This window comes from Chiloscyllium plagiosum, unplaced genomic scaffold (assembly GCF_037043375.1).
Source record: "Chiloscyllium plagiosum isolate Xiang-an unplaced genomic scaffold, Cpla_swu_hap1 HiC_scaffold_48, whole genome shotgun sequence".
Classification (NCBI taxonomy): domain Eukaryota; kingdom Metazoa; phylum Chordata; class Chondrichthyes; order Orectolobiformes; family Hemiscylliidae; genus Chiloscyllium; species Chiloscyllium plagiosum.
Window position 1 is genome coordinate 11,778,564 of NW_028270186.1, and position 24,901 is coordinate 11,803,464.

Consider the following 24,901-nt stretch of genomic DNA (forward strand, 5'->3'; position numbering starts at 1 on the left):
GCCAACATACCATACACCTTCTTAACAACCCTATCAACTTGGGTGGCAACTTTGAGGGATCTATGGACATGGACCCCAAGATCCCTCTGTTCCTCCACACTACCAAGAATCCTGCCTTTAACCCTGTATTCTGCATTCAAATTCCACCTTCCAAAGTGAATCACTTCACACTTTTCCAGGTTGAACTCCATCTGCCACTTCTCAGCCCAGCTCTCCATCCTGTCAATGTCCTGTCCTGTCCCGGATGGAGAGGAATCTGCCATCCTTACTATGCCTCAGCTCCACGTAACTCCATCCCCACAGCATTGAGACCCCTGTTCAAGGGTAATGAGGGATGGGAATCCCACGTTGGCCATGGCAGCGACACCCACATTCCATGAAAGAATGAGAGGCATCGAAAATGCCCACAGCCTTGCCCCTCTCCAACTCTGGCCACGCCCTGCCCAGTTTCCATCAACCAAACAGATTCTCAGGCTCTGTGAACGTCCAGTGGCCGGGTGTATTTCAGGCTCAGATTGACAGGTTTGTGGGAAAGGGCAGAGGGGGGTAGTGGTGTGAGGTGGGTGATCCAGACACCATCTCCCTGAAGTGCTACCCAGGCTCATTGTGAAAGCTAACCCCCTGCCCCCAACCCCAACTCAGGGTGCATCATCCTGGTTCCTGGGCTACAGGCCAATGATCTCACCTTGAAGCCACCAATGCGGTGGTCTTGTTTGAAGTCTTTGCCATTCTTTAACCAGTACAGGATTGGCAGGGGGTTCCCACCAGCGGGACATCGGAACTTCACTGTCTTCATGGCTGGCACTGCGTGAAGTCGCTTCTCCATCTTTTCCGGCTGTGACCAGTACGGCGCCCCTGTGGACAACAAAGAGACGTGTTATTGGAACCCAAGGCACCATGGGCCAGGCATGTCAAGCTGCTGACTGGAAACAGGTCCCAACTTGACGATGGGGAATTGTACACAAGCTGCAATTCTCAGTTCAACCATAATGTTCCAAAACCCCTGCAATCTTTTACCTTGGTGGCAGGTGTTGGTGGGGGGGGGGGGGTTATGGTACTGTCTGTTTTACTCCTGAGCTTTAGCTCTGCAGTTATTTGCTGTGAAGCAGCTCTTCATAGTAGGAACATACCAACCAGGAGCAGGAGTGAGCAATCCAGTCCCCCATTCAATACCATCATGGCTGATCTCAGCCTCAAGCTCACGATAAACCGGTCTATGCTGCTCCTCCCCAACAGGAGGCACCACTGCACCTTCCTCTGCAATGCTGAACCACCTCACAAGGCTCGTCCAACTGGGTCAAAACATGGCTTCCTGCCCGTCCTCATCAGCAACTCTCCTGACATCCCTGGGTTCATTCTCCATCGCTTTCACCTGGCCGATCAGCAACAGCAGCTTCACAACGTGGGTGTCAGGCTCTGAAATCCATGGCTCTCCCCTCCCCTCAGTCACTACTTCAACCGGAGATTCGGGATGTCGCTCTCGGTGGGTCTGCCCTCAGGCCTCCTACTGGAGTCTGGCCAGAGCTGAAAATCTCCGGAAACTCCTTCCAGGGGCCAAATGGAGAGGTCAGCTGGAGACAGTAGGTGGCGTCACAGGCAAATTGCTGTTCAGGTGTGTACGGCGTGTGAGGCCGACACGCATTGCGGACTGCGATTGGCTGACTGGGTGGTGGGAGAACACCCAAGCAGCAGCACCCATTGTTGACACATGACATTCATGGCACTACGTGAATGCAGCTTACCTGTTTGAATGCTTGTGCACAGCAGAGGTTCTGCTGCTGATATCAGTTGCTCCCTTGGCCTGCAGCCTTGCAGTGTGTTTCCACAAACGCTGCTCTCCTTCAGTGGAGGATCCCATGTTGCCCTAATCTTCCCAAGCAGCAGTCAGTCAGTCAGCCAGCCAGCCAGAGGATTAACCCTGCAGCTTGCTGACAATCGCGAGTGTAAGTGATAGCTGACTCTGCAGGAGAAGCACCCAGGCTTCCGACATGGCCCTGACTGATCCCTTCAGTTTGACACCTGCATTCAAGCTGCTCCAGCCGACACTCAGAGCCAGCAGCTCATGCCTGCAGCTGCCACACCCAGCCAGTCGGGACAGAAAGGGCCCTTCCCGTACAATAATGCTGGCGGCTTACACAATCCAAGTCTTTTCCTTCACGTCGGAGGGTCACTGAGCCCTGCCTGTGCTTCCCAATGTGCTCCTGCTGTAAGAGTGGCGATGCATTAAGAGCTGGGTATCCTCATGAGCCAAGGACTGACTGGCACAGCACAGCCCAACAGAGACACCTCGGCTACCGATGGGTCAGTTGGTAGCACTAACTGCAGCCTTTGAAAATAAACCTGTGCAACATTCTCACAGGGGGCGGGGGCGGCACGGTGGCACAGTGGTACAGTGGTTAGCACTGCTGCCTCACAGCGCCAGAGACCCGGGTTCAATTCCCGCCTCAGGCAACTGACTGTGTGGAGTTTGCACATTCTCCCCGTGTCTGCGTGGGTTTCCTCCGGGTGCTCCGGTTTCCTCCCACAGTCACAAAGATGTGCAGGTCAGGTGAATTGGCCATGCTAAATTGCCCGTAGTGTTAGGTAAGGGGTAAATGTAGGAGAATGGGTCTGGGTGGGTTGCGCTTCGGTGGACTTGTTGGGCCGAAAGGCCTGTTTCCACACTATAAAATAATCTAATCAACCGAATCCACCCCAGTTCATGTTACTGACCAACAATAATTTATACAACAAGGTAAACTCGGAGTCTGGCCTTCACCTCCCCCAAGTACACCTCAGTCAAGGCCCCAGCGCCAGGATCCCAGTGCCATTTGGTCATTGCCATTGGGAGGAGTGCACTCAGAACATCAGGCCAATTCACAACCACCTCGCTCACTCCCCTGCTATCCCAAACTCCAACTGGATTCATGGCTGCAAGCTGTTCCCAAGGAGAAGTTGGGACTCCCTGTCCAGGGTTTCCTTCCTGGTGGCCAAGCACTTTGGGCTGGATATTCCCAGGGAATTCCAGACTCATCGGGAATTACACCCACTGGGAACAGCCATGTCAGAATCCAGCAGACGTCGCTGCTTCTCACTCAGTAGAGCTGCCCCAGTTCTTTGAGTCCACCCTCATAAAAGAAAAAGGTCCGGCATTTATGTAGCACCTCTGCCTACCTCAGCACGTCCCCGAGAGCTGTGCAGTCAGTTTGTATGCAGCCAGCTCCCAGGGGCAGCTCTGATCATCAACAGCAGAAAGCCCAGTTATTGTTCAGGAACCCTGCAGATCACTCCCTTGGTCAGGTTTGCTGGGAGATCCTGCAAGCGGGCAGACAGGGGATTGGTATCAAGCCTGGCCCTTGTACGTGCTGATTCGGGCACAGGGAGCATCCCCAAACCCTGCGTGGTCAACTCTCAGAATCCCAAGGTGCCAGGGTCAAGGTGAGCACACGGTCAGGAAGAACATGGGAATCCAGCTCTTGTACAACGTGGGAAGCAATTCCTGCAGAAGGGAGCTCACTTGTTTTTAAACCTTAAACAGCAGGTTTTTGATTCCCTTTTAACACACCTGTACAAGGGTTCAGTACGCAGCTCTCAATACCATTGTCTGACTGTGACATCCATTCCGGAAATCACACACTTCAGAATGGGCTGACATTAAGAACTGTAGACGAGGAGATTAATCGAGGGAGCCAGAGGCACACTCAGAGATCGAGTTGCCAATAACACTGGATGAGTTTTCACTCCAATTTAATCACCCGATGTACTCAATCACTGTGACAGCAGTACAACCCTGTCAGCAGGGAAAGCAGGAAATAGGTCACCCCGGATCAGCTCTCAGCTCAGCTCTAGCCTTCAGGAAAATGGCTGGCAAAACCAGCCACATTTCATATTTCCTGCTGTCACGGGTTTTGTGTTGTGCCGAGTGTTTGTGATTGAGATTGCTGCTTGTTTCAGATGGGGATTGGGTACAGGGCAGAGAGGGCTGTGCTACTCAGTGACTAGGGAGTGGAGAGCGAGCACCAGGAACTCCATCATTCGACCCAAACCCACCAACACTGAGAGCCGGGGCCAGTGGAAACAGGACACTGACAAACAGACAGGGACTCTGTGCATCCTACCCATGGCCACACTCCCACCTCTAAGGCTCTGCATGTTAGAAACATGCTGCCTCCTGTTACTTTACCCTTCACAGGGGTACATCCTACCATCAACACCAATGGGATGGTCTATATGGAATTGCCACATCAGCCTGTGCCTCAAGTGAACAGCAGACAATCCCAACCTCTGAACACAGCACACCCCACACACTGTCCCTTTCTGAAGCAGCATACACTTGCTCCCCTCCTGACTGCAGCACTTTCCCCACCCCCACTTCTTGTTCTGCATCCTATCCTGCACAGGTTTGTTTTCCCTCTGGGAATCACGCCAGATTGTGAAAGCTCCCTGACCTTCCTATTGAATCCGTCCAGCTCAGGCACTGACTCCTGCAGTGCACCATGTTGACAGTTACCTACTGTCCCACCTCCACCGAATGACCACAGGAAAACAGTAGCCGGCAACCACAGCCCAGAGCAGGCCATCCTCCTGGACAGGGGCATTTCCTACTCAAGGGGGCAGTGAGCTGAAACCTGCCACTGTTTCTTCCCCCAGAGCCACTGACCCATCTCGATGGCTTTACCTCAAACCAAAACAGAAGCTGCTGGGAAAGCTCAGCAGGTCTGGCATGTGTGGACAGAAATCAAGAGTTAACCTTTCGGGTCTGGTGACCCTTCCTCAGAACAGTTCTCTGGTTTTAGATTTCTCTCCACGGATGCTGCTAAACCTGCTGAGCTTCTCCAGCAATCTGTTTCTGTTTCAGGCTGACAGCATCTGCTGTTCTTTCAGTTTTTCTCTGGTGTTTCAGTGCAGCGACTGTGTAAATGGCGACTGAACGCTCAGCAAGTGTTACCCGGAGTCATCCTCATTCATATTCGGTGCTGCTCCAGGACAGTGTAAACGTCAGTGTGGCAACAGCGGCAGTGTCCCCGCCTCACATCCTACCTGCTGCAGAGCTGTGTCAGAACATGTCTCTGAATGAGAAAATGCCAGAGCTGTAAAACACTTGGAACAGCCGCTACCATTCAGGTACAGTCACAATTAACAATTAGCACCAAAAATAATCATCAAAAGAATGACAGCTACATAATGGTTGCCTCATTGACACATTGACAGGAGGAAAAGAGAGAGCAATTCTTGTGACAATCAGTGAAGAGAAAAGACATTTGGATGCTGACAAGCTGGCGTGCTCTGTACCCTGATACCTGTGGGATGCTGCCAGTCTCTCTGACTGATTATACTGAAAGGGAGGCTGGGAAACTCGGCCTACCATCTTCACCCATTCATCTCCATCCAACAGGCTCAGCATCCATCAGCACAGGACACCGGTCTCATTCACCGAGAAAGGCCACAGAGGAGGCAGCAAGGGAGCAGGTGAGGGTGGGAAAGGAGAGACAGAGAGGGGAGGAAAGGAACAGGGGGAGTGAGAGAGAGGGAGCCAGAGCATGGGTGGAGAAGGAGGGAGAGAGCAACAGTGGGGTGGAGGGAAAGAGGTACAGAGAGGGTGAGGGAAGGAGGCAAGGCTGGAGGAGCAGGTTCTTTCTGATTTGATTTATGATTGTCACATGTACCTAGGTACAGTGAAACGTTTTGTTTTGCATGCTGTCCAGGCAGATGGTACTATACAAAGTGAATAAGGGGTAATAGAACAGAGCAAGGAATACTATGTAAAGGCTGCAGAGATGTGCAAAGAACGAGGTCAGCATGAAATTTAAAGTTTGAGAGGTCCATTCAGCAGTCTAATAACAGTGGGGAAGAAGCTGTACTTGAACCTGTTGGTCTGTGAGTTTAAGCTTTTGGATCTTCTGCCTGATGGAAGAGATTATAACTGGGGTGGGAGCAAGTGGGAAGCAGTCCGACCAGGAGAGAGGGAGAGTGGGAGGGATACAGGGAGGGACAACAGAAAGGTGGGAACAAGGCCAGACACATGAGGGAAGTGGGACAACAGGAGGAAGTTCCAACTCTGGCCAGGAACTGTCATGAAGGGCTTTGGCCCGAAACGTGGATTTTCCTGCTCCTCAGATGCTGCCTGACCTGCTGTGCTTTTCCAGCACCACTCTGATCCTGACCCCAGGAACTGTCACGGTGACCCTGAGGTTGTTGCAAGCTTCAAATGGCTCAATCATCTTTTCAGATTCCCCCAAAGCCTCAAGTAAAACAGGGATAATCACATCCAGGAAATCCATGCGGGAATCTGATGCAGGGTTTTCAACATTCCCTTCTGAGCTTTCTCACCTTCACCACCCCAGTGTCATCAGGAAAGGCTTCTCAAGTCAGTTCTTGCTTTGTAAAGATCTCGCTTACCCTTCAAGAAGCAGTAGCCCCAGCAACCCCAAAGTGAGTGGGTAGTTTGGTGTTGGTAATGGACACTGTTCAACTCACCGGTTCAGCTGTATCCTGAAAGGAACCTCCCGCTAAACTAAACACCTCACATCCCGCTGGATGTACCTTCCGAGAGTTAGCACCAGCCAAATGCTACACCCTGGAAAATCTCAGCAGGTCTGGCAGCATCTGTAAGGAGAGAAAAGAGCTGACGTTTCAAGTCTACCGACCCTTTATCAAAGCTTGACAAAGGGTCAGTTAGACTCGAAACGTCAGCTCTTTTCTCTCCTTACAGATGCTGCCAGACCTGCTGAGATTTTCCAGCATTTTCTCTTTTGGTTTCAGATTCCAGCATCCGCAGTAATTTGCTTTTATTAAATGCTAAACCCTGGTGGGCCCACTCTCAGCTTGGTTCAGGCAAGCGCCAAGGCTGCAGGTAGTGCCAGTGCTTCACTCACGGTGGTCAGAGGTGCTGCCTCTCACCTCAGATGCCCACCTCAGACTGGCTGCCCCTCACAGCTGGCTGGCACTGAACTCACAGGCCACTGTCACGGAGGGGGACAGCTGCTCATTCCCCTCTGCTTGTGTGCGCGTGTGGGGGATGCCATCCAGGTTGTTTCCCCACTGGGTGAGGATGGGAAATGCAGCTTCATCCCCAGCTGCTATGTTTCTCCCAGTTGCATGTGGAAGAGCCTGTGCCTTTGAGGTGAACAAAATACTCATCAGCACAACTCTGCTGTGTCGTCAGTGAGCTGCTGTCAAAGGCAAACTCTCCAGCACACCTCCTGGACTGACAAGTGGTGGGCACACCGAGATCCCGCATCAAGTGGCCAATACCAGGCAGCCATCATGCCAGGACCTTCACCATCACCTCAGAAACAGTCAAGGAGAAGGTGTTCGCCAATACCTGACAGCTCAGCGGGCCTTCCAGCCACTCTGTACTCACGTGCTTCCTTCCTGCCTTTAGCCGTTTCCTCAGAATCGTTCTCTTCATCGTGGTCAGCATCATGTACCTCGTCATCCTCATCCTCATCTTCATCGTCATCATCATCATCATCCACTGAGAACACAGCATCTAGACCAGGGAGTGATTCCGTTAGTTACTGCAGTGTTTCCACAAACACGATCCTCGTGACAACCACACAGCTGCGAGGCCCCAGTTTCACCATGTCCTCACAGATGGACAGCCTGCACAGTGTTTATTAGCAACTGGAGTCAGCCCCCGTACCCACTCCCAGGAGAAGCTCTCTCTCCCCTCCCCTCTCACACCCAGACCAGGCAACTAACCAATCCAGGGAGAGAACAGAAAGATCACTAACAGCCTGTACTGAGATAACACCTTGCCCACAGTACATTTTCAGCCTGGACAGCAGATGATTTTGAATGCTTTCAGTTGGCTGGCAGTTTGGAGGGGTTTGCGAGATGTTGAAGGAGGAGAGGGAGCGGGAGAGATTTCCAGAGCTTCGCACTGTCGCAGTTGCCACTAGCAGATGGTGAAAATGGGGATCAATACAGAAGGAGGAGTGCAGAGATCTGAGAGCAATGTGGGGGTGGAGGAGCTCACAGAGATAAGGAGGGACGTGTGTGCCTAGAAGAGGGATTTGTTCTGTTCCGGCTCTCTTGAAGAAGAGTGTTGTAAACTTGGTGCTGATGTGTCTACTCCATGGAAAGCAGACTAAATAGCAATGGGTTTTTTTTTTCCTCAATGAGACAAAAGGAGGGTGAGTGGGTGGAGTCACGCTCCCACAGGCACAAGGCTTTAGTTCTGCTTCCAGTTGTTGAAGTTGGGAATTTGGGACTGAAGCAGCAAGATACCACTCTCTCTCTGCTGCTGCTATAGCTGCTGTAAACAGCTCTAGCTCTGTCCTTGGTGCAAGATTCATACTGTCAGTTCCCTTCTCCTAGAGTGGAGGAGATAACAGGTCAGGGAAATCTGCTTTGCTGAATTTGCCTCAGCCAAGGGTGTGTTTAGGGGATGTTGCTCTATTGGAACAATTGATGGGTGGCAGTTAAATAATATATTATTTCGATGGGGATGTTGCTCTATTGGAACCATTAACGGCTATTAGTTAAATAATATTTTATTTTGTTTAATATTTCAATACAGTTAAAGTTATGCCAATTCTTTTAGTTTTGTTTGCATTTTATTCGTGGTGTGAGAATAAAGTGGGTGTTACTGGAAGCATTCGTAGTTTGACCAATCGAATCACATCTGTAATGCAGTGCCTTACGCTCACCTTTAACTGAGGTGCTAGTTAGGGTCGAGACTATCTCCTTGATCTGTTTTGAGGGGATTCGGTCTGGTCCATAAACACCAGACTATGGACGATGTCTGGGAGCCACTGTATGATACAGTGCTGAGATATGGATAGGCCTGGCATGGACGACTGGTCAGGATGGTGACGGAGCAGTCACATCTCATGGGGACAGATAGTGAAAGCCACCTTTGGAAGGTGCAGTGAAGCCCTCCCAGCAACATTCAGGCCATGGATGAGGCTTACCACGTACCAGAGACATTGACAGCAAAGCGTGAAGTCTCACTGCCAGACGGCCCGCCTGTGACACACGTGTAGAGACCCGAATCCTCTCGCACTGAGCTGGTGATCTGCAGGAATTCGGCTGTGATGCGGGTCCGGTTATTGGTGGGCAGCTGGACCCCATCCTTGGTCCAATCAATGCTCTGCACATCCTCCCTCAGGCGACAGCGCAGCTCCAGGGTCTGTCCTGGGTGGGCTGGGTACTTCTCCACATCCAGCCTCTGTTTCAGGGAGTCTGCAAAAGGTAAGAACAGCTCACTGCGTCAGGCACACCACAGGGAGCTCACACCGAACCAGCACACCATGCTACAAGGAAACGCACTGCTGGCAAGCTCCTCGCACACTCAGAGAGAATGAGGGACGGGCACCGCCAACTGCAACAGATTGGTCAATCTCTGAGACCTCACAAACTCCTGTCAAATACCGAGGCCAGAAATACCGAGCGTCAGACCAGCCCTGATGTTCAGCACCAAAGAAACATGGCCGCCTTCCAAAACAGCTTGGATTCTATGCTACAATCTATGGCCATTGGATGGCCTGAGCCAAGAGCCACCAAAGGCATGATGGGAAAAATGGCCTCCTTCTGTGCTGCATCCTTAACATCCTCTGACCTGGTGTCAGTGAAGAGAACCTTCATGTCAGCCTCAAGGTACCTCCGTCCCAGCCTCACACTGGAGACCAACAGTGCTGGGACTATAGTACTTCTGGTACAGGGGGAGATGGCAGTGCTGTGGTCCCTCATTGTAAACCAGTCACCCATCGGCCCAAGTTAACTTTCTGTGGAGATGTGCCCAAACCTCATCAGAGCAGCTGGCGGCATTTCAATCCAACTGATCAATCTGCCATATAAACCTCGCCTCGGTCATGGGAGCCATGAACTGAATTAGATCACATCCCGATCAGCCACCATCTTACTGACCAGCACAGCGATCGAAAGGGCCGAATGACCACCTCCTGCCGTGAATCACCACGTTCTCCTGAAGGTTTCTACTCTGGGGGAATAACTGCTGAACATGACCAAATGCCTCCATACCACGGTCTGCTCCTACTCCCCCCATTTTGGCAACATCCAGTATATCCCTCTGCTTTCTCTTGCCCACTACTGGTCAGGAGAAACAGCAGCAGTATCAGCACGAAACTTCATAGAATCCCGAGGATGGAAACAGGTCATTAGGCCCAAAATGTCCACACTGACCCTCCAAAGAGTTATCCACCTAGACCTGTTCCCCTACCGTACTATCCTACATTTACCCCTGCCTAATGCACCTAACCTGCATATCCCTGAACACGACGGGCAATTTAGCATGGCCAATTCACCAGACCTGCACATCTTTGGACTGTGGGAGGAAAGTGGAGCACCCAAAGGAAACCCACACAGACACGGGGAGAATGTGCAAACTCCACACAGACAGTGACCCGAGGCTGGAGTCGAACCCGGGTCCGTGGCGCAGTGAGGCAGTGGTGCTAACCACTTTCCCAACAATATTAATAACAGGCAGCATGATATGGTCATTTCTCTACTTCAAGGTAATGGATAGACATCAAGAGCAGCTTTGGGACTACAGAGCTTGAGAGGGTCCCAGGTGCAAGTGGGATATTCTCAAACTTGACAATTCGTTGCTGTTTTAAGCACAGCCCAGCTCACTCAGTGCTACTCTCAGGACGGGGAGAGTCTCCGAGAGCTAACAGTAGCTCGATCAGTTGGGACTGGCTGTGTGTTTGTTTGCCAGTTGTATGCCCACATCCCTTGGCCTCAGGAGCGCCAGCTGGGTGGGGAGGGCCCAGTCTTGTTGAGTCACCTGCCTGTGGACTCCATCAATAACCCCCTGGGCTGTATTGCACAGCAAGATCCCAAAAGCCAGGGCTGACCTCACTGCCTGCTTTGCCACCTCCAGATGATGTCTGACTAACTCAGACAGCACAAGGCTGGAGAATTCCATGCCTCAGGTCCCCATCTCATCTGGCACCTCCACCAATGCAGGATGCCCCCAGCACCCAGTGCCACTGGGGCACAGGGTGGACACAGAGGGTGGGCTAGGACAGACTGCAAGGAGCTGCTCTGGTGTCCTTCCACTCACATGGTCAGGAAACAGCATGTGGCTTTTAACACTGTGTTTCGCAGTGGGAGGCTGCTGGGCCCAAACCAGCTGCCGGGCTTCCAACAATGACAAGCCTGTGAAAGGCGCTACACGAATGCAGGGACTGCACTCCTTGGGATGAGGTTCCGAGTTGCTGTGGATGGCCCCCCCCATGCCATGAAGCCAGCCTCTGGGCAAATAAGCAACTGCCTTGCCAGTGCCTGGTGCCCAGGCTGCCAGCAGTGATGTCTCTCTGGCTTGGCTTGCGTGTACAACACTGCTCACCCTGTGCCCAGCTGGACTGAGGCAGGGACCACAGTATTGGAGATTGTCCCTGTGACGTGTTCCCTGGAAGGACAGCGGGAGACACCAGAACTGCACACGCAACACAACTTCGCACCCAACCATCCCTCCAATCGTGAGCAGGCCGTGGGCTGAACACCCTCCGGGCACTGCCTTTCCCAATCCCAGCTGGAGTACAACCAGGAAAAGGTGGAATCCAAGATTCCCAAGAGTTGGATCACAGCCTGAGTCAGGGGACGGCAGCTTACTGAACCCAGCGGTGACAGGCTGGGTTAGCTCAGGGCTGGGCCGAAACGTTGACTCTCCTGCTCCTTGGATGCTGCCTGACCTGCTGTGCTTTCCCAGCGCCACACTCTATCTGCTCGGACTCTCCCACATCTGCAGTCCTCCCTTCCTCCCTGGATAGCTGCCCAGCAGTGCAGTGTGATGCCAACAGCGTGGTCTCAATTCCCACCATCCGCTGAGGCGCAGAGACCCTCAGGTGAAACCACCACCAGTCAGCTCCCTCTCCCTCTTTCTCGGAGGATGGTGGTCTGGGATTATGGTGATGTGACCCACCCCTTGCCTTGCTGTTTGCTCACCTGACCAGGGCACTCCAGCCACAAGAGGTGACACTGAGTCACTGGGCTGACTTGGGGGACAGGTGAGGAGTGACCTCACACTGGTGTGTTCAAGGTCACAGTCCCTCAGCTCCACCCGTCCCAGCCCCAGCACACCCATCATCATCCAACATTCCCAAGCAAGGGAAAACTGCCCAACCCTGCTCTGAAGCAATGCCCTGGAGTGGATCTTCGGGACAATGAAGGTCTCCAGGAGAACAGGAACATTGTGAGCTTTGGTAACTGCTCAGAGACAAAGGGAAGGCCTGCACTCTATGAGTTAACCACAGCTGGTTTCCTGTCTTCTGGGACCAGTGCAGTAACTGGGACTTTCCCAAAGTGAAAGAAAGGCAGATTACGGTCAAAAGATTAAGCACAAGAAACCCTGAGCATCAGCCCAACAGCCCGGGAGCATGAGCCTCCCCTCTGTCTTTCTCTGCTTCACTACATTCAAATGGCGCCAAGCCAGAGAAAGAGGAACACAGAGGGAAGGAGTGACACAGAGAAAGCAAGAGATGTGAGGGACAGGAGGAAACAGGGGTGGGGGGAGAAGGTGGGAGGACAGAGAGAGAGGGTTGGGGGAGAGAGAGCGAGAGACGGCGGGGGCGGGGGGGAGAAATATAAAAACAGCTCCCCCTGTCATAGAGTCATAGAGACGAACAGCACAGAAACAGACCCTTCGGTCCAGCTAGCCCATGCTGACCAGATATCCCAACCCAATCTAGTCCCACCTGCCAGCACCCGGCCCATATCCCTCCAAACCCTTCCTATTCATATACCCATCCAGATGCCTCTAATGTTGCAATTGTACCAGCCTCCATCACGTCCTCTGGCAGCTCATTCCATGTACGCACCACCCTCTGTTTGAAAAGGTTGCCCTGTAGGTCTCTTTTATGTCTTTCCCCTCTTATCCTAAACCTATGCCCTCTAGTTCTGGACTCCCCCAAATTCACCTTCCCCCCCCCTCCCCCAACCCCAGGAAAAAGTCCTTGTCTATTTCCCCTATCCATGCCCCTCATGATTTTACAAACCTCTATAAGGTCACCCCTCAGCCTCTGACGCCCCAGGGAAAACAGCCCCAGCCTGTTCAGCCTCTCCCTGTACCTCAAATCCTCCAACCCTGTCAATCTTTTGTGAACCTTATCAAATTCCACAACATCTTTCCGATAGGAAGGAGACCAGAATTGCACACAATATTGCAACAGTGGTTGAACCAATGTCCTCTACGGCTGCAACATGACACCCCAACTCTTGTACTCAATATTCTGACCAATAAAGGAAAGCATACCAAATGCCTTCTTCACTATCCTATCTACCTGCGACTCCACTTTCAAGGAGCTATGAACCTGCACTCCAAGCTCCCTCAGACCTTACCATTAAGTGTATAAGTCCTGCTAAGATTTGCTTTCCCAAAATGCAGCACCTCACATTTATCTGAATTAAACTCTATCTGCCACTTCTCAGCCCATTGGCCCATCTGGTCCAGATCCTGCTGTAATCTGAGGTAAGCCTCTTCGCTGTCCACTACACCTCCAATATTGGTGTCATCTGCAAACTTACTAACTGTACCTCTTATGCTCGCATCCAAATCATTTATATAAATGACAAAAAGTAGAGGATCCAGCACCGATCCTTGTGGCACTCCACTGGTCACAGGCCTCCAGTCTGAGAAACAACCTCCACCAGCACCCTCTGTCTGTAGTTCTCCCTGTATTCCATGAGATCTAACCTTGCTAACCAGGCTCCCTGTCTTGAATCAGTGTCAGCACTGGGGCAAGGACAAAGCTGTTTCCCCCAATGCAACCTACCCTCCCTCCCTCCCTGGGCGAAGGAACGAGCACATCCCCTGTTTCAGTGCATCCTCTAACCCCAAGGAACTGCCAAAATACTGAACTGAACGACCACTCTCGTCCTGTTCCAGCCTGGGCTTGGCCTGAAGGGGCTGGGAAACCAGGAAAACATGGATGAGAGAGAAGGAAAGGTTAGACACAGGACAGCAATCCTGAGATGGGACTGGGCTGGGATGGGAATGGGCTGTGAAGTGCCAATGGGTCCAAAGTGAACAAGGGTTCCTTCAGTGTTAAGTAGACATTAGTTCTTGCTCCTCTTTCCACACTGTTCCCCAGCCCAGGGCAATCTTACTTCCCCCATTCCCATCCCCTCCCTCTCCCACTGAAAATAACAGCAGTTGAAGGGCGGCAAAATGGCTCAGTGGTTAGCACTGCTGTCTCACAGCCCCAGGGACCCGGGTTCGGTTCCTGCTTTGGGCGACTGTCTGTGTGGAGTCTGCACATTCTCCCCGTGTCTGCGTGGGTTTCCTCCCACAGTACAAAGATGTGCAGGTCAGGTGAATTGTCCATGTTAAATTGGCCATAGTGTTAGTTGTAGGGGAATGGATCTGGTTGGGTTGCTCTTCGGAGGGTCGGTGTGGACTTGTTGGGTTGAAGGGCCTGTTTCCACACTGTAGGTAATCTAATCTAATCCTCACTGCAGTCTCTCCCTGAAACCACCTCTACAGGCACTATTTCCCACCATTAATTGGCGGCACGGTGGCACAGTGGTTAGCACTGCTGCCTCACAGCGCCAGAGACCCGGGTTCAATTCCCGACTCAGGCGACTGACTGTGTGGAGTTTGCACATTCTCCCCGTGTCTGCGTGGGTTTCCTCCCACAGTCACAAAGATGTGCGGGTCAGGTGAATTGGCCATGCTAAATTGCCCGTAGTGTTAGGTTGAAGGGGTAGATGTAGGGGTATGGGTGGGTTGCGCTTCGGCTGGTCAGTATGGACTTGTTGGGCTGAAGGGCCTGTTTCCACACTGTAAGTAATCTAATCTAATCTAATTCCCACATGTCCTATCCCATCAGGAGCTCTGTTGTCATGCTACACTGCCCTGGTCCAGGCATCATGCAAACACATCCTCTGTCACTTTTCTGTCCATCACTGCTCTGTGATAGCCTTCATCCAACCGCACCTGAGTCACTCCCTGTTTTCTGCTCCATCCCCTCAGTGGAATCTCTCCGTATTCTGAGCTCCGATCCAAAGATCCATTTGTCACTATACTCGAATCTTTCCTGTTCATGCTGTGTACAGCCCCACCCAAGTGTCGCCCCCCCCCCCCCCCCGTGGGATGTAGAGTTGGTGAGGACTGCTGTCTTACCCACACTGAGCTTGGCTTGGGTAGAAGTCACACAAATGAGGTCTTGTTCCAGTTAAACCAGACGCCAACTAGCTGACCAACAGTCAATACATTCACCTCACTCCCACTCATGCAACTTCTTCAAACCCCTCAGTGTCTTGTTCTGTGCTAACTCTTGGACAATGCTCTACACCAGAGGCCAGGCTTGCTGAGAGAGGGACAAGAGTTAACGATGGGAAATCAATCCGGATCAAGTCTGACAAATGAGAAGCAACCTGCTAATGGTTTGTTCTTCCCGAGTCCCAGAATGCCCTGTCATTCCAGCTCACTATTAGCCAATCTAACAGCCAGCACCAACTGAGAGGACAACAACTCTCCCATGGGTCACCCCCCTGTATTCACCTGGCCTTCACTGGCAGCTCTTCCCTGTCGCTGGAATCTTCCGAAACGCACAAGCTGTTTACACGTCTCACATCCTGTCGTCTCACGGTCCTGGGTTCTCATTGACCTGATCTTGGCAGCTTGGTTTCAGGTGCTCAGCTATCATGCTCTGGAACATCCCCCCACCCCCACCCCCACCACCCCCTCCCCTGCTAAATATCTCCTGACTCTCAAAGGCACTTGGGAAAGCCCATTTCCTGGGGACAGGCTGGCACACTTTGCTTGAGTATTTGAGGTGCTTGACGTATTTTACTGCACCGAATGCATGACGTCAAGAAAAATCAAAACTCCAGGTCCCATTCTAACCATGGTTGGAGTGAGCCGGGCAGCTCGGGTAAAAATGGCTCTACCCACCAATACGTATTGTCCTCCCATTACCTGGGGAAACCTCCAGCCCATGTCAGGGCCGTATCTGGTTGGAGTATCTTAATAGGATAGTCTTACTGTAACTGTACAACAGTTGAGTGGAGTACCGTTAACAGTTCTGCTCCCCTGACTGAAGCCAAGATTCATTAGAGGCAGTTCAGAGACAGTTCACAAGGGATGATCCCTGGTATGGAGGCATTGTTTGTGACCAAAGGTTAGACTGGTTCCGACTCTACTCACTGGCAGTTTGACAAATGAGAGGTGATCTCATTGAATCATTGAGGTTACGTAAGGTGCTTGACAGGATAATTATGGAGAGAATGATTCCCCTCAAGAGAGCGTTGAGGACCAGAGGGTATAGTCTCAGAATAAAGGGACATCAATCAAAGACTGAGATGAGGAGGAATTTCTTCTCTCAAATGTCTGAGAGTCTTTGCAAATCCTTGCCCCAGAGAGCTGTGGGCGCAGATTCCTTGTGTATATTTAAGGCTGAGATAGATTCTTAATCAGTTCGGGAATCAACGGTTACAGGGACGGGGCAGCTTAAGTGGACGTTAGTCACGTCAGAGCAGCCATGATCATCCTGAATGGCAAACAGGCTCTGAGGCCTACCTCTGCTCCTGTTTCTTATGGTCTGGTTCTCTAACATACATTCCCCCCCGAGGAGGGGGTGGGAAAACAGAGCAAGGCAGGGGAGGGGTGAACACCACTGCAGCCTTGCAGCACCAACCGCACTGAATCATCAACAGAAAAAAAACACATTGTTGATGGTTCCCACCTGCCAGAGAGCTTTCTCTCTCCAGCCTTAACCACCAACAGTGTGTGGAATTTTGATGCCATGTGTCACGCAAGATTGTGACTCAGCCCTGCGCCATCTTTAACATGAGTCAGGTGGGGGAGTGAGGACAAGGGGAAGGGGGGGCGGGGAGGAGGGGGTAAGAGGGAAATGCCTGATAAATTGCTAAAGAGTGAAAGGCCATGATCCAGGCTGTGTGCCAAGTGTGTCACAGTTTCCTGTGAAGAAGGAAGCCACAGATTCCAATTGGAGTGAAACCCGCTTGGCTGCCCCCGCCCCCATCTCCTGCTCCCTCGCGCCCCCAACCCCAGGGGAGGTAATCGAGGCTTCAGAGATCTGATTCAGACCAGACGGCAAACACCAAAAAAAAAATGTGAATCTCCATTTCCTTTTAAAAGGGCTTGCCAAGGAAGCAGGAGGAAAGAGTGGGAGTGCGTGGATTCAGCAGCACGGAAGTCAAACTATTCAGTCATATTCCCTTACACAGACTGACAAACTGCACCGACAACACACACAAATATATACACACACATACACACCACACAGATACACACATACACACCACACAGATATATACACACACACACCACACAGATATATACACACACACACACCACACAGATATATACACACACACACACCACACAGATATATACACACACACCACACAGATATATACACACACACACCACACAGATATATACACACACACACCACACAGATATATACACACACACACCACACAGATATATACACACACACACACCACACAGATATATACACACACACACACCACACAGATATATACACACACACCACACAGATATATACACACACACCACACAGATATATACACACACACACCACACAGATATATACACACACACACCACACAGATATATACACACACACACCACACAGATATATACACACACACACCACACAGATATATACACACACACACCACACAGATATATACACACACACACCACACAGATATATACACACACACACCACACAGATATATACACACACACCACACAGATATATACACACACACACACACCACACAGATATATACACACACACCACACAGATATATACACACACACACACACCACACAGATATATACACACACACACACCACACAGATATATACACACACACACACCACACAGATATATACACACACACACACCACACAGATATATACACACACACACACCACACAGATATATACACACACACACACCACACAGATATATACACACACACCACACAGATATATACACACACACCACACAGATATATACACACACACCACACAGATATATACACACACACACCACACAGATATACACACATACACACCACACAGATATACACACATACACACCACACAGATATACACACACAACACAGATATATACACACACACCACACAGATATATACACACACACCACACAGATATATACACACACACACACCACACAGATATATACACACACACACACACCACACAGATATATACACACACACACACCACACAGATATATACACACACACACACCACACAGATATATACACACACACACCACACAGATATATATACACACACAACACAGATATATATATACACAACACACACATGCACATACACAACACAAAAATACACAATACACAACACACACGCGCACACAACACACACACATACGTGTACATACACAATACACAAAAAATACACACAACACACATGCGCGCACACACAAAAATACACACGCTCTCAGAGGAACCATCTTTCCACCTGGAATTCCATCAACCTTGTGCCAGAGGCTTGAACAAGTCTGGTGTCTCCTCTTGGCCCACTCCCACTGCCTGGAATTTCAGGGACCCCTGAGGGGAAGGGGAGAAAGGAACCAGTCCCCTCCAGACAAAGTTATACCAAACCATCCAAACCCGTATCCACGTGTCAGCCACAGTAGGCCAAATCTTGGCAGGAAGACAGGGGTGGGGGAAGGTTTCAAAGAGGGAAGATGGGCAGTAGTTTACAGGTTTGACTGAAAGACCACACTACGGCCAGGCTGGCATTCAAAACTGCACAGCAGCAACAATCTGGGCTTTTGCACTTACTCTCTGCTGCTTTGTCCAATCATCGGGGGAACGGGGGATGAAAGGTGCCATGTCAATGCACCCCTTCCCTGCCTTCCTTCCTGAAGGTAAGACAGTGAGAGCTGGCAGGCACACCCCAAGGCTGGGAAAGGAGAGTGTGACCCTGCTCCAGTCCTGGGAGGTAGCAGCAGCCGGCCACGTGTGGGTGTGTGTGTGTGTCTCAGGCCCTCCCACTGGTTTCCATTCTCCATGGGGATCGAGCCTCTCAGTGTGTGGAGCTGGGGGTGAAAAGGCAGCTATGTCGTTGTTCACACACTCCTTTACACTGGGCTGGGACATGGGGATTGGGACGGGGAGTCATCTGCCAACTGCTTACCTCTGAGCCCTCTGCTTGCTATTTCAGCCCACTGCAGGAATCTCTCAAGGGGGCCACAGTCGGTACCTGTAGGGGGCGATCCAACCACACCCACACCAACCTGGCAGCACAGTGGCTCAGTGGTCAGCGATTCCAGCCTCTGGTGACCCACCGTGTGGACTCTGCACAATGGCCCCCATCTCGGTGTAGGCTTCCTCTGTGCTCCCACAGCCCAAAAGGTGTGCAGGTTAGGGTGGGCTGACCTTGGGAAATGCAGGGTAAGGGGAGAGTGGGATGCTTTTCGGAGGGTCTGTGTGGACCCAGTGGGCCTCTCTCTGCACTGTCGGCACTGATCTATGATTCTGTGAACTGTGCACTTCATCACTTCCTTAGCCACAGTGGGCCATGACTTAGATATGTATGAACAGCAATCCCCAAAAAATTAACAAGTGGGAATAACAGAAGGAGGCTCTGTCCTCAAACTCGGATCTCCCTTTCAATCGGAGAGTCAAGACAGGGGACGCGGATGGGGAGGGGGACTCAGTTGGTGCCCCAGGTGAGGTTCCTTCAATTCCCCCATCCCCATTGTATTCGAAAATCAGGTATAGACTCTGTTCCGGGGATTCTCAGGGGTACAGAGATCCAACCCATTCCCTGTTGCCGTGGGAACCAAAAAGCTCCGAACCCTCTTGTTTCTTGTCACCACGCCCTCCCAAAGGAGTGACCTTATGGGGCCAACCTGCATTGGTTTGGATGCCTTCCACAGCCGAACAGCCGACAGCGAGCTGCCTCTTGATCAGCCCTGATCCCAACCAATGGCACAGCAGCAGCAGCAGCGAGTGGACAGGCTGAAGGGCCTGTTGCTACCTCTCTGATGGGGTGAGTACAGTAAAGGGAGGACCATTTGGTAAAGGAGAGATGCTGGAAACAATCAGGCAGCCCCACGCCCTCCAGTTCACCTGCCAGGAAGGAAGTAGGCAGACTGTTCTGAACAAAAAGAGTGCTACATTCTTTGAGAAACCTCCCTCCAGGCATCGTAGCTCATGTTAAGTTTTATCGAACACACAAGTTCATGGCCAGTTCCCAAAGTGACTGCACCAGCAAGGCCCAAACCTGGAGGACTGTCACTGAGTCCGTCACTGTGTGTGTGCTCGGCACACAATGTTTTCACCCGAGTTCCTGCTGGTGGGAGAATTTGTTGCTGTCCACCCTGAGACACTCCCCTGATGTCCCCTTCTCCATCCCACTTCCCCCTCCTTCACTTCGGGCCCACCTCGTGCCTCCCCCCCCTGAAACCTCACCCCTTGCCCACCCCCTCCCTCCTTCATCCCCTCCCACACCCTCCCCCCACCCTCCTTCACCCCCTCACCCCCTGCTCTCCTCTTTCCCCCCGCCCCCACCCTCCTTCATCCCCTGCCTACCTCCTCCCTCCATCCCATGTTCGCCTCCTCCTCCTCCGTCCCCCCCACCCCCTCACCCCCCTGCCTGCTCCCTGACCCCGAGACTCCCTCTTCCATCAGGCCTCGTGCTGTGTGAAAAGGGCGCTCGACTCAGAACTGTATTTCTGGATTGCATGTCATGTGCAAACAACAGCCAAGGTGGAACTCAATCCCAGCAGCTTGTCGGAGTGCCAGGGGCTTTCAGCGTTGCAGGCTGAATGGCTCCCTGTTTCAGGCCAGCCCCAGGGCTCTGAAGGATCACCTTTAAGGGTGTTCTCCACACTCACCGTTAGCCAGCTCCGCCCACAGCTGGGAATGAATGGGAGAAAACTTAGCAACCACCCAACTCCCCTCATCTGCAGCAAGTGGGCTCCAGTGTGATGCACACCGCAGTCAAATAGCTCACTGCAATCCACAAATCGAAACACCTTGCGGGCTGCCCCACCTCCGCAGGGTTACTGAAAGCATGCTGGGTTCTTGAAAAATCAACCTTCTTCCCAGTTCCCCTCTGCACCACCACAAGCCAGAGACTGAACCGGACGTGGGAAGGTGTTGGGTGACAGGAGACATGTCCAGATTCCTTCCTGACCGTGTATTCTCCAGGAGCCCTACAAACAACAGAAATCTCGGCCTCCTCTAGCTAACCAATCCTCATCTCCCACGTCCCATGGGTTCGACAATCCCCTCATGAAAACCCTTCACATCGTTCTCTCTCCCTGCTTTCAGACTCTCCTCGAGAAACGACACTAACTTTCACCAAAACTGACATCACTTGCCCCTTCCCCAACACCGCCCCACCCTGTCCTGCGCAGCACCCTGGGACTGCTGTGTAAACACAAGCTATTGGAAGTTTGCTTGTCTTGACCCAGTCCCTTATGTGTGCAAAAGGCCCCAGGCCCAAAAGGCCCACACACTTACGCCAACACAACCAGCATTCTCGGCTAAGATGGCTGCCTGAGGAACAACAGAGAAATGTGCGACAGACAGGTTCTCCTCCCCCTAGTGTTCTGGACCCCAGTGGCCATCCAAGACACTGGAAGAACAGTGGCTCCCTCACCACCATCACTCATTGCCCACTGACTGGGTTTTCTTCTGAATATCACTCACATCTCCACCCTATCCTCCTCCCAAAATGGCTGCCAATGAAGGAGAGCAATTAGCGACAGCAACCCCTGCTCCCGGCTCAGCTTGTGGATGACCTGGAACACCCCCCACACCGACTGACTGACTGAGTGGGTAGGCAAGCGTTGTGGAGGGGTGGTGGGGGGGGGTGGGGACAGGGAGAGGGGGAGAGAGTGGGAGCGAGGGGGGTGGGGGAGAGGGATTTGGGAAAGAGGGGGAGTGGGAGAGGGAGGGAAGGAGGTGGGGTAAGAGAGGGGGAGGGGAGAGAGAGGGGGACAGAGAGAGAAGGGGAGGTAGGGAGAGCTCGAGTGTGAGAGTGTGCTGGGGGGTGCGCTGGTGAAGGGATGAGGTGGGGGGCAAACAGGTCAGAGTGTGAGAAGGAAGAGAAATCACCAACGAGGGGCTGAGAGAGAGCTGTGGATACCAGCCCCTGCCCCACGGTGTAATGGCTATTTGACTGCTGCTGGTGCAGGCAGCAGAGAGGCTGGACTGGGTAGGCACCCTGAGTTATTCGGTGGTTAATAAAGCAGCAGAGAGATTGAGTGTAGCCAGCGTGCACAGACAGTGGGGCTTTTGTCTGCCTGTCGTGTATTGAGTATGATTGCAGTATTTACTGCATTCCTTTCAACACACCTCACCTTATCCTTCCCACTGACCAGGGGATTACTTGCTGCTGCTCAGGTTTCAGGACAGATTCCGAATGCTGGGAATGAGAGACTGGTCCCCACTACACCCCTCATCCCACTGACCCTCCCCATCCCCTGAGAAGTGGAGAGGTGTTTGGTGGAGGGGAATAGGGAGGGAGGGAGGGAGGGAGAGAGAGAGAGAGAGAGAGAGAGAGAGAGAGAGAGAGAGAGAGAGACAGGGACATGGAGAGTCAAGAAGTGAGAGAGAGCAAGCGAGAGAGAACAAGAATGAGACAGAGAGAGCGCAGAGAGGACAAAGACAGCAGACACAGTGAGAGAGAGAAAACAAAGAGAGAGATAGAGAGAGAGAAAAGCAGACAGTGAAGGACCAGCTGTGCCTAGCCACACATCAGAAAGCTGCGGTCTATACTCCTGGATTCAACCCCCCTTTTGCCTGAGGAAATGCTATGGAGGATGACTGGCTTATCAACTGCATGGGGCCTCACAGTCCCTAGGGAACAGCACAGCAGAGGCTGCCCATGAGGGTGATGACATTTCCTGGGGATTTGGTTGGAGGTGGCAGATAAATGCAAAGGCCTCTTGTGTTTGCGGTGGTTTCTCTGCACCTTAGCACCAATCCTGAGGGCTGACAGGTGCCAGCCAAGCCTGAGGAAAGTACCAGAGCCCAGTGTGCCCAGGCTGAGCTGACAGGCTGCTTATTGAACCCTGGGTCCGTGACGGGCATAGGGAGGACTTGCTACCCTGCAAAGGGTAAACTCACCCAAGCACCCAGCAGTTCCAGTGAGACTGGCTCCTGCGTCTCTCTGCCAACCACTGTCACCAACCAGTCAGCCATGTTGTTGTATGTGGGATCTTCCTGTGTGTAGATTGGGCTCCCTCAAGCCAGTGGTCTTTCTCTCTGAGACAAATCTCATGCCATTCCTGTCTGAAAGGAAAGATACAGGCCATTCCCCTCTGCAGGGACTACACTGGCATAAGCCCCTTCATCAGGAATGCCCGAAACATCGACTCTCCCGCCCCTCGGATGCTGCCTGACCTGCTGTGCTTTTCCAGCGCCACCCTTTTCAACACGGACACAGTTTCAATGCTGAAGAAAGTGAGTAAACCCAGATGATATATTGAAAGCAGTGGGTGCACCACAAGGGTAACCCACCCAGATGCGATGTTTACAGAGCTCTGAACAAAGACACTGGCATTCTGCTGGGAAACTCCAACCTTGCCCAGAACATTTCAGTCCTGTGCAGCAACCTCACCAAGGTATTGGGAGATCAAACGCTTCAGGAACATGTGACTGTGATCCCCAGCCGGTTTCAAGAAGCTGACTCTGTGATGGGGACATCCTTCGTATGGCAGTAATGTCTGGGGGGAATAAGCTCCTTCCCAGCAGCATACAGCAAGTGCCAAAACAGATGGCCAGGCATGGAAAGGAGGCCCATTGTCCCAAGTAGTCCATACCAATGGGTGGCACGGTGGCTCAGTGGTTGGCACTGCTGCCTCACAGTGCCAGGGTCCCAGGTTTGATTCCAGCCTTGGGCGACTGTCTGCGTGGAGTTTGCACATTCTCCTCGTGTCTGCGTGGGTTTCCTCCGGGTGCTCCGGTTTCCTCCCACAGTCCAAAGATGTGCAGGTCAGGTGAATTGGCCATCCTAACTTGCCCATAGTGTTAGGTGTGTTAGAGGGAAATGTAGGGGAATGGGTCTGGGTGGGTTACCCTTCGGAGGGTTGGTGTGGATTTGTTGGGCTGAAGGGCCTGTTTCCACACTGTAGGGAATCTAATCTAATCAATCCACTTGGGTAAAAAAAAACCCACAATCGCACAAATCAAAGGCTGCTTTTCAAATCCCAAGCCCAAGCCACGATGAAGGTGGGAGCTGAGGAACAACCCCAGGAGAAATCCGGCTTCCTAAATATCAGTGCTGCTGGCCACCATTTTGCAATGAGCTCTGACTGGCCATAAATCCCATTCCCAATTTCCCAGTGACACAAGTGGAACCCTCACTTTGACTGCAAAAGACAAGGTCATTTGGCCCTTCTGGAGAGGGAACTTTGACACCAAGCACAGCTTGTGTGGAGTTAAAACACCATGCCATGCTGACATCAGATAACACGAAGATGGAGTGCAGGCCTGTGGGCCTCCAGTCAGACCCACGGGCTACGGGAAGCAATGCTCAGATCCAGCCTCCTGCTCCCACAGAGGAGTTCCCTTACGGGACAGACAATCCCACATTCCAAACCCATCTGGGATTTGTCTCAGGAATGGGCCCAAATTCAATTGGACACCCATTCCCCAATGGCAGGGAAGAGGGAGCTTTGAAGAAACACGTTTGAGGAGAAATCCCCAACTCCATCAAAGTTTCGGGTGAAGGGGGTGGTGTGGGATGGGGGGGGGGGCTGTGAAATTCCAGAGCTGAGGAATCTGGGAGGTGAAAGCACAGTGAGATCTCAAGGTTGGAACAGTTTGGAGCCAGGCACTGCAAGGCTGTGATGAGAGTCTGAAAATGGAAAGATAGGCTGGAGCAGGTGATCTCAGTACTGGTGGGTGAACAGGGCCTGAGCTGTGCCTCAGGAAATAGGC

General features: G+C 52.0%; 1 protein-coding gene across 3 annotated transcripts in view; it reads right to left on the reverse strand.

Annotated features, from left to right (window-relative positions):
- Positions 1-24,901, reverse strand: part of LOC122543124 (fibroblast growth factor receptor 1-like) — a 146,473-nt gene that overhangs the window by 46,383 nt on the left and 75,189 nt on the right. For all 3 annotated transcript variants that reach the window (XM_087984353.1, XM_043681460.2, XM_087984354.1), the window contains exons 3-5: positions 8,905-9,168; positions 7,343-7,471; positions 686-855 (exon numbers count right to left, since the gene is read on the reverse strand). In XM_087984353.1, coding sequence (XP_087840479.1) covers positions 686-855; positions 7,343-7,471; positions 8,905-9,168 — 563 coding nt within the window. The remainder of the gene's footprint in view (positions 1-685; positions 856-7,342; positions 7,472-8,904; positions 9,169-24,901) is intronic.